Source organism: Salmo salar, chromosome 12, assembly GCF_965601325.2.
Source record: "Salmo salar chromosome 12, fSalSal1, whole genome shotgun sequence".
In the NCBI taxonomy this organism is placed as follows: Eukaryota; Metazoa; Chordata; class Actinopteri; order Salmoniformes; family Salmonidae; genus Salmo; species Salmo salar.
This window is the reverse complement of record NC_138302.1, coordinates 32,558,740-32,568,815: the sequence shown is the minus strand read 5'-3', so window position 1 is coordinate 32,568,815 and position 10,076 is coordinate 32,558,740. Positions and strand designations below refer to the sequence as shown.

Below are 10,076 nucleotides of genomic sequence, written 5' to 3'. Positions count from 1 at the left end.
GGGGAGTCAGGAGAAGCAATGGAGGCAGAGTTTTCTATGTTTGAGATGACAAGGGCGTTGGAGGGCTGTGGAGAAGATAAAGTGTGTTATGTGATGTTTAAGCATGCACCGGACAGCGTGTTGGAAACAGTGTTAGGGTTGTATAACAAGGTGTAGAAGACTGGGGTGATCCCTGTTGGGTGGAAAACGTGCAGATCCCACTAGGGCGGGCAGTTATAGGCCTATCGCACTGACAACCAACATGTTGATGGAAAAGAAGATAGTGAGTAGGATTATGTATTTCTTGGGAGTTAGGGGTTTGATGAGCTTAGCACAGAGAGGGTTCAGGACAGTGGAGGCTGGTTGGGGGAGATATAGGAGGACAGGTTCATTGTAATGGATGGAATTGGATAAATGTAACGGAGTCAAACGTGGTTACCATATGTTTGATACCGTTCCATTTATTCCATACCAGCTATTACAATGAGACTGTCCTCCTATAGCTCCTCCCACCAGCCTCCTCTCGTTCAGGAGAGGGAGGTCTGCCATGGTTGCCCTGGTGACAGTTAGTACAGAGATAACCAGCGCCCTGACAATAAAAGAGGTGATGAGTGTTGTGTATTTTGACATTGAGAAATCTTAAGATATCGTGTGGAGAGAAGGGTTGTTGATCCAGTTGAGTTCATTGAGAATTGGGGGACGTCTGTATAACTGGATCATGAATTTCCTGTTCGATCGAGTCATACGGGTGAGGGTGGAGTTAGAATTGTCAATGCGGTTTGAAGTGGACAATGGTACTCCTCAGGGAAGTGTGGTTAGTCCGATGTTGTTCACCCTGATCATAGATGACAGATTTAAGAAGGTGGGACAGGGGGACTAAAGACGGGAGGAAGGAAGACGGGCAGGTCGGATAGGGGAGACTTGGTGCTGTTAATGAGACTCGAAAGGATGGGAGTGGTGGCAAGCTTTTGTTGGGTTCCTGCCCATGTGGGTGTGGAGGGTAATGAGAAGGCCGATGTGGTGACTAAGAGTGCTGTGAGGAGAGAGGGGGTAGATATTCAGGTCCCACTGGGCCGCAGGGAAGTTAAGTCCTTGATCTGAGCAAAAGGGCTACATTTTTGGCAAAGGGAGTGGGATGCTAGTAGTAAGGGGAGGCCATTTTATTGCATGCATCGGTCAGTAAAGTAAGAGGTGGGGAGTATGGGATGTAGGACAGAGGAAGTTGTGTGTAGTAGACTACGATTTGGGCACACAGGTTTGAATGCCATGTTGTGGATAATAGGGAGACGTGAAACAGGTCTGTATGATGAATGTTTAATGGAGAAAAAGGTGGAGCCTGTGTTGATATTTTGTGAATTGTATGATGTAGACAGGGAGAGATTGTGTGAAAGGGTCAGAGAGGCTGGACGGGGTTGGGGTTTGGGTGGTGTAGTGGGGGAGGAAAGGGGAGGGAAGTGGTGTCTACGGCTCTATTTCACTTTCTTAGAGGAACAGGACTAATGAAGGGAATTTAATATACACTGCTCAAAAAAATAAAGGGAACACTTAAACAACACAATGTAACTCCAAGTCAATCACACTTCTGTGAAATCAAACTGTCCACTTAGGAAGCAACACTGATTGACAATACATTTCACATGCTGTTGTGCAAATGGAATAGACAACAGGTAGAAATTATAGGCAATTAGCAAGACACCCCCAATAAAGGAGTGGTTCGGCAGTTGGTGACCACAGACCACTTCTCAGTTCTTATGCTTCCTGGCTGATGTTTTGGTCACTTTTGAATGCTGGCGGTGTTTTCACTCTAGTGGTAGCATGAGACGGAGTCTACAACCCACACAAGTGGCTCAGGTAGTGCAGCTCATCCAGGATGGCACATCAATGCGAGCTGTGGCAAGAAGGTTTGCTGTGTCTGTCAGCGTAGTGTCCAGAGCATGGAGGCGCTACCAGGAGACAGGCCAGTACATCAGGAGACGTGGAGGAGGCCGTAGGAAGGCAACAACCCAGCAGCAGGACCGCTACCTCCGCCTTTGTGCAAGGAGGAGCAGGAGAAGCACTGCCAGAGCCCTGCAAAATGACCTGCAGCAGGCCACAAATGTGCATGTGTCTGCTCAAACGGTCAGAAACAGACTCCATGAGGGTGGTATGAGGGCCCGACGTCCACAGGTGGGGGTTGTGCTTACAGCCCAACACCGTGCAGGACGTTTGGCATTTGCCAGAGAACACCAAGATTGGCAAATTCGCCACTGGCGCCCTATGCTCTTCACAGATGAAAGCAGGTTCACACTGAACACGTGACAGACGTGACAGAGTCTGGAGACGCCGTGGAGAACGTTCTGCTGCCTGCAACATCCTCCAGCATGACCGGTTTGGCGGTGGGTCAGTCATGGTGTGGGGTGACATTTCTTTGCGGGGCCGCACAGCCCTCCATGTGCTCGCCAGAGGTAGCCTGACTGCCATTAGGTACCGAGATGAGATCCTCAGACCCCTTGTGAGACCATATGCTGGTGCGGTTGGCCCTGGGTTCCTCCTAATGCAAGACAATGCTAGACCTCATGTGGCTGGAGTGTGTCAGCAGTTCCTGCAAGAGGAAGGCATTGATGCTATGGACTGGCCCACCCGTTCCCCAGATGTGCTCAATCCAATTGAGCACATCTGGGACATCATGTCTCGCTCCATCCACCAACGCCATGTTGCACCACAGACTGTCCAGGAGTTGGCGGATGCTTTAGTCCAGGTCTGGGAGGAGATCCCTCAGGAGACCATCCGCCACCTCATCAGGAGCATGCCCAGGCGTTGTAGGGAGGTCATACAGGCACGTGGAGGCCACACACACTACTGAGCCTCATTTTGACTTGTTTTAAGGACATTACATCAAAGTTGGATCAGCCTGTAGTGTGGTTTTCCACTTTAATTTTGAGTGTGACTCCAAATCCAGAAATCCATGGGTTGATAAATTGGATTTCCATTGATTATTTTTGTGTGATTTTGTTGTCAGCACATTCAACTATGTAAAGAAAAAAGTATTTAATAAGATTATTTCATTCATTCAGATCTAGGATGTGTTGTTTAAGTGTTCCCTTTATTTTTTTGAGCAGTATAGTTTCACCGTGACTGGCCTCACACTCCAGTACAGTAGGTGGCGGTGTATGCACCTTCAAAGTTTGATGCTATCCGCCAACCCAATCCCCAAGAAGAAGAAGCCAAATAATAATAATAATAAGAAGAAGAAGAAGAAGAAGAACGCACTCTTAAACAACCGGAAAAATAATCAGAAAGTCCGGAAGTACAAAGAAAAACACAACACGCTAACCTAGCATGCAAATGTCGATGTTATATAGATAATAACATACAATTGTTTTGTCAGGTACAATAACCACATAGGTAGAGGACACGCTTATTCATATCGTATTTCTCAATTGGACGATCTAAGTCAAGATGGGAGGAGGTGACCTCGTAAGTATGATCAAATATTAGCTTACAAAGCTAACTAACTTGCTTGTTTTGTTTGTGTCTAGCAAGCTAACTAATCACAAAACCACCTAAAAGTTCGATACAATTCAATTACTGCCAACTTATGAACTTGCGTTTAGTGAAGAGAAACGCTATCACTGCCACGACAACTAGTTGGCGTAGCTAGTTAACTATGTTGACCCCCTAACTAAATTACATTTTGAAGGTGTTTATTTTATATTTTCCCAGTTATGTTACACAACTACCTAGATGGTTAACGTTACTCAGAAGTAGTAATTCCTTACCTTCCCTGAAGAACAATTGGAATTCAGAAATGATGGTTGTCTTTCCCTGTTTGTTTAATTATATCGAATATCACTTTCCCTTATCTCTGTCAGAACTTGAAGAAGAGCTGGCATCCCCAGACTATGAAAAACATAGAGCGGGTATGGAAGGCTGAACAGAAGCACGAGGCTGAGGTGAAAAAGATTGAGGAGCTTCAGAAGGAGCTGAGAGAGGAACGAGCTCGAGAAGATATAACCAGATTCGCTCAGCAGACTGGGGCTCTAAAGTAATGCTCACCTCACAGACCCTTATGATGATGAGGAGGAAGTAATAGGTCTCACCTTTATAGAGAAACCACTGTTCTGTCTAGGTTTAAAAGTCAAATGAGTTAGCTTTATTTGATACTTTTCCAATTTTCATGTGTGCCCTCACCACAGACAAATGGACAGAGATACTACCCTTGGATGTTGTCACTAACACAACTGCTTTTTTTTGTTTTACTCCAGGAAAAAAGATGACCGGTTGGACTGGATGTACCAGGGGCCAGGTGGTCAGGTGTCCCGTGATGAGTACTTGCTGGGCCGCCCCGTCGACAAGCAGATCACCCAGCAGTTTGAGGAGCCAGAGAGCGGTCCATCCGAACAAACCGGCCTCCTGCCTGGCTCAATCTTCAACCCCTCCACCCCTGCATCCAACCTCGACATGGCCGCCAAGATCAGAGAGGACCCGCTGTTTGATATCAAGTCAGTCACTCTTGTCTCTTTCTTTACCATTTAGTGTGTCCAGCTAGCAACTGTTATACCATACATTGATGTTCTGCTGTTAGCCAAGAGCTGATGATAATGACACGTCATATTTTTCAAGGAAACGGGAGGAGGAGAAGAAAAGGGAGGTCTTGACAAACCCAGTGAAAATGAAGAAGATCAAAGAAATGGTAAGTTCTCCATTCAAACTGGGATGAAATCAGTTTCAGCCTGTTGTAGTTTCAGATGAACTGGGTTCTAAAGCAGCAATAGTTTTTCACTTTTTATTTTCTTTCAGCTGCGTCAGAATCTTGAAAAGAAAGACAAGAAAAAGAAGAGGAAGAAGGACAAGAAGGAGAAAAGGGAGGAGAAAGAGAGGAGAAAGGAGAAGAAGCATAAGAGAAGGAGCTTGAGCTCAAGCTCTGTGGACGAAGACAAAAAACACAGGTGCACCTGAAACCTAACTTCAATAGAGGTTTCTCAGGATCAGTAAACAGATGTTCAGTTGAACTGTTTTGATCTTGAAAGCATTTTGTGATAGTTTACAAAATCTAGCTTGCAGCTTCTATTGTTGACAGCAACTTCTGGATGGGGTAGATTGTTATTTTTTTTGAATTTTATTTAACCTTTATTTAACTAGGCAAGTCAGTTAAGAACAAATTCTTATTTACAATGATGGCCTAGGAACAGTGGGTTAACTGCCTTGTTCAGGGGAAGAACGACAGAGTTTTACCTTGTCAGCTTGGGGATTCGATCTAGCAACCTTTCAGTTACTGGCCCAACGCTCTTAACCACTAGGCTACCTGCCGCCCCAATCCTATCAGTCCTTAGACCCCAGCAAAATGCTGCATGTCTAGCCCTTATATTTAGCCTGTCAGTGAAGTGTTTTACTCTTTTCTTTTCAGGACAACCAGGGCTACAAGTAGAACACAAAACAATTTGACTTAAGTAGTTGCGTTAATTGACAAATGTCCATAAAGAAAAAAGGTCCGCCAAAGCAAAAACCTGATAAAAATGAATATATATTAATGCTGTAATTACAGAAATTGTTTGCTCACCGGGAAATGGATATCCAACTAGTCAGTGACAACATTTACATTTACGTCATTTAGCAGACGCTCTTATCCAGAGCGACTTACAAATTGGTACATTCACCTTAAGATATCCAGTGGAAGAACCACTTTACAATAGTACATCTATATCTTTTTTTTGGGGGGGGGGGGGGTTATAAGGATTACTTTATCCTATCCCAGGTATTCCTTAAAGAGGTGGGGTTTCAGGTGTCTACGGAAGGTGGTGATTGACTCCGCTGTCCTGGTGTCGTGAGGGACAACTGAGCTTATTTCAGTATTATAGACACTGTCTTTGGATTTCCTATGATATTCTAGGTAGAAGAACCTCTTACCTTCTAATGACTCCTTTGTAGCTTGTGAGCGTCATAGAGCAAAACATGTTACGTGTGTGTTCTTGAGCTTTTCACAGATGGGTAGCTGAAACCATTCGGACTCTACAGACATTCGCCCTTGTCTCACAAACACCGCTCTAGCTCAGCCGCTGTTAATAATCACACAGACTAATGTTTAGTACCTACGGATGCAGAATAAGTAGATTAATCCAATGGTACAACCCATAAGTATGTAGCTCAAACACAATGTTTAAAAGGGGTTAGAAGTCCAAAACATTCCAGCGTTGTGGTGGGACTCGTTGGGTTAACTGAGTGATGTATCTTTACTTAGGCACCATTCTAAAGAGGAATCGAAAGAAACAACCCACTCACATTCCCACCATCGCAGTGTCCCCGCTGGCTATGGACTACAGGTCAGTACGGCTCAATCTATATATTGACAGTGAACGTTGTTAGATCTTAGTCCAATCAATTCAAAGTTACTTAAATCCTCCTGAGAGATGCGTACCGCTCATCGCCTAATTTCTCTCCTCAGTTTCCAGCTGTGAGGCTTCATCAGTCTTCAAAGCCCCCCAAACACTTAAGGCACCGTTCTCAGGAGAGGAGCCGCTCTCGATCGCCTCAAAGGACAGACGGGAACGGCCATCATTCCTCTCACAGGACAGACAACCACTCCTCTCACAAATCAGAGAACCACTCATCCCACAGGACAGACCAGTTCAAAGTTCCACAGTTCCAGCGCCCCAAAGCCCCGCCCAGCCCACAGAAAGATCGCTACCAAAGGCATCAGAGCAGTACCACCAAGTAAGAGTCCACAGCACCTGTTTATACAATTATCACACTTGGGTTCAATCATCAGTGAACTAATGGTAATCACACCACCCCATCCTAAAGTGTTTTCTTATCCCTATATTTATCTGTCTGATATTCTCTTAGATGTCTCTCTGCTGAAGAGCTGGAGAAGAAGAGGAGGGAGATGATGGACTTTGCCAAACAGAGAGACGAAGAGCGTGAAAGCAACATTAGAAGTTACAAACGACAGGATGAACAGGAGAAGGAGCGGGAGAAAGAGAAAGGTGGCAAGCATGACCACAACGCTGGCTTTATCCAGTAAGTATCTCACTGACTGACACGCACGTATTGCATGCTTACTCTGGCTGTTGTCTGGTCCTCTAAAACTGTTGCGTCCGTCCCTGCAGTAACATGAAGCTGGAGAGTGCCTCCACCTCTTCCTTGGAGGATCGAGTCAAGAGAAACATCCACTCCATACAGAGGACCCCCGCATCCCTGGAGAAGAATTTCATGAGGAGATGAGAACTAGAAGAAGCAGGAATGGGTTGATGGAGGAGAGAGTAAAAATATGCACCAGCTACCACACTGAAATATGTGCACCGGTTTGCCAGGACTGCCAACTAATTTATAATTTAATAAACAAAACAGACACTGCAGAGGCACCATGCATTTGCACTCGGGCCCTGTGAAACTGCCCCTTAACCATTGCCCTGACTAAAGCAATGCAAAGGATCTGACTTCCTCTGTAATGGGAAAAACTCACCCGTGCCATTCACCAGCAACAGCAAGCCATACTCACCTTTATAGAATGAGCAATGTTGGATTTATTTTAAGTGGAAATTGTATATTGTGTTCTCTGTAATGGTTAGAATTATTCAAACTTTTATCACACACAACCCTTTTGTAAATGATGTTCCTTGGAAATCTTTAGTGTATTGCTGTAATGGAGAAGAATTGTGTATCTTAATAAAAAATTGTTCCTAAAGTTCTTGAGTTGGGGACTAACAAACTAAATACTGTCTTTGAGTTTACATGTGTTGTATGTGAAGCTGATTACTGCTTTGATACACCTTCAGAAAACTATGATAATTGAAAACGTCCTATGAAGACGAAATAAAGAAATTCTCAGGCACACTGTCACCAGCATCATCATAAAGTAGACATACATTATTGAATGACTATCATGAAAGCCTTTTGTTTTATAGGATAATAATGCCGGATTTAAGAGGTTCCCATCTCCAGTGGTTTGGTGTTTTAGTCACAGGCTCATAGCTTACTGTACATTTTTTCAATGTATGGTCCCGTAACTTGTCTTTATTTCCATTATTGTTTCACTTTAGCACGCTTCAAACAAACTAGGAACGTTTGCACAGTCCCCTAACAACCGTCAACGATAACACCAATGGCCACCCGGAACCTTTTACAAACCCAATCATCGTGTAGTACCGAATGACGTTTCAAACAGAAAGGTTGGCTGATTTCAGACTGTTCCAAATCCTGTAGTCACTGTGGGATTGTTATCTGCAGTTATTAAAAATAGTGAACATTTACAAGATATTTCAACGTATTCACAATGGTAAGATGTCAAATAATGTATGCATGTAGCTAGTACTTGTGGTCCGTAGATTGGTTTGTAAAACTAGCTCAGCTAACGTTAGCAACCGGCTGCCTAATCAGTATGATAGCTAGCATTTAGCTTGCTAACCTTAGCTAGCTAGTTACCATTGCAGGTGACTTTTGGCATGGCAAACAAGTTCAACGAAAAAGTAACTAGTATTAATCATTTTCCAAACGTAACTACAACAGTAACTCGCTACGTAGTTGGCTATAAACTGGATTATTGTCACTAACGCTAGTCTATGAATGAGCTGACTAGCTAATGTTAGCACTTGCTATCTGAAGAGGGATGCAACATCATGCAACTTGAGTCTGATGGAAGTTTATAATCTTGACGTGCCTAGTTAATAGTTATACCAATGTTTCTACTGATTCACCAATGTTTGAAGTAATCAAGGTCACCCGTCAAAGTTAGTAACTAACTCAATAGTTAGTGATGGAAACAATGTTGTTTGGGTTTTGAAATTGTCCCAGTCATGATTGCTACTCATAACTTCTCTCCCTCGTTTCCTTCCTTGTGTTCCATCTCCAGTCTATTATGTCCTATAATGGTGGTGCCGTCATGGCGATGAAGGGTAAGCAATGTGTAGCCATTGCAGCAGATCGAAGATTCGGTGTACAGGCGCAGATGGTGACCACAGACTTCCAGAAGATCTTTCCCATGGGAGACAGACTCTACATTGGCCTGGCTGGCCTGGCTACTGACGTACAGACAGTGTAAGTGTCCATCAGTGCACCTCTTCTCTCCCAAGTTCCAGAGTATTTGGATAGTTAGTGCAACAGATTGACCTTGCAGGTGATATTAATCATCCACTTTATTTTTCTAACAGTTCCCAGAGGCTCAAGTTCAGATTGAACCTCTATGAGCTGAAGGAGGGGCGTCAGATCAAACCCAAGACATTCATGAGCATGGTCTCCAACCTGCTGTATGAGAGGAGGTGAGTTTACTGATGTGAAGAAGCACAGTATTTCATATACAAGTCTACACTTCCGCCTTGGTGGCAAGTCTTTGACTGATCTAACGTGAATCCCTTGTCTCAGATTTGGGCCATACTACATTGAGCCTGTGATCGCTGGGCTGGACCCCAAGACCTTTGAGCCATTTATCTGCTCGCTGGACCTGATTGGCTGCCCCATGGTGACAGAGGACTTTGTTGTGAGCGGCACTTGCTCAGAGCAGATGTACGGCATGTGTGAATCTCTCTGGGAGCCAGACATGGTAGGTTGTGAACTGTATTGTAAGATAATACATTGAGTGATAGTTGATTATCTCTGTCTTTATTTACAATGGTTATTTTTGACACCTGCAGGAACCAGAGGACCTGTTTGAGACCATCTCCCAAGCCATGCTGAATGCAGTGGACAGGGATGCCGTTTCAGGCATGGGTGTCATTGTGCAAGTCATGTAAGTACAGTCATACTTTTCCTCTTCCACTGCCTACATTTTGGATGAAATACCTGCCAAATGTGTAATTAATCAGAGGATTCATACAAATGACATTTAGATGGTGATATTAGTAATGCTCTGGTCAGTGTTGTTGTAGTGACAATATCTTGATTGACTTATTTTGACAGTGAGAAGGACAAGATCACCACACGTACCCTGAAGGCCAGAATGGATTAAAGCTCCTCTCCCTCATCTCTACCAACTCCCACTATTTTGTATGAAAGTGATCAACACTGCGTGTACTGTTTTTCTTAAGATAGTGTTCAATAAAATAAATGACTATTAGTGTTACAATGTCTCTGGTTTGCCTGGTATGTTATTTGTGAGCAAGTAATGAAAGATGAGGGCTTAACTT

At 44.0% G+C, this 10,076-nt stretch overlaps 2 protein-coding genes across 2 annotated transcripts; both read left to right on the top strand.

The window, feature by feature from the left end:
- The first annotated feature begins 3,269 nt into the window (after nucleotides 1-3,269).
- Nucleotides 3,270-7,671, top strand: ccd49 (Coiled-coil domain-containing protein 49). Its single transcript, NM_001141796.1, has 9 exons — nucleotides 3,270-3,435; nucleotides 3,831-4,003; nucleotides 4,224-4,460; nucleotides 4,582-4,651; nucleotides 4,759-4,907; nucleotides 6,197-6,278; nucleotides 6,401-6,669; nucleotides 6,802-6,975; nucleotides 7,065-7,671. The coding sequence occupies exons 1-9, from the start codon at nucleotides 3,418-3,420 to the stop codon at nucleotides 7,177-7,179; spliced, it is 1,287 nt and encodes a 428-aa protein (NP_001135268.1). The 5' UTR covers nucleotides 3,270-3,417; the 3' UTR covers nucleotides 7,180-7,671.
- Nucleotides 7,672-8,027: 356 nt separating this feature from the next.
- Nucleotides 8,028-10,019, top strand: LOC106564948 (proteasome subunit beta type-3). Its single transcript, XM_014131496.3, has 6 exons — nucleotides 8,028-8,233; nucleotides 8,807-8,991; nucleotides 9,105-9,212; nucleotides 9,316-9,493; nucleotides 9,585-9,679; nucleotides 9,850-10,019. The coding sequence occupies exons 1-6, from the start codon at nucleotides 8,231-8,233 to the stop codon at nucleotides 9,896-9,898; spliced, it is 618 nt and encodes a 205-aa protein (XP_013986971.1). The 5' UTR covers nucleotides 8,028-8,230; the 3' UTR covers nucleotides 9,899-10,019.
- Nucleotides 10,020-10,076: the final 57 nt, after the last annotated feature.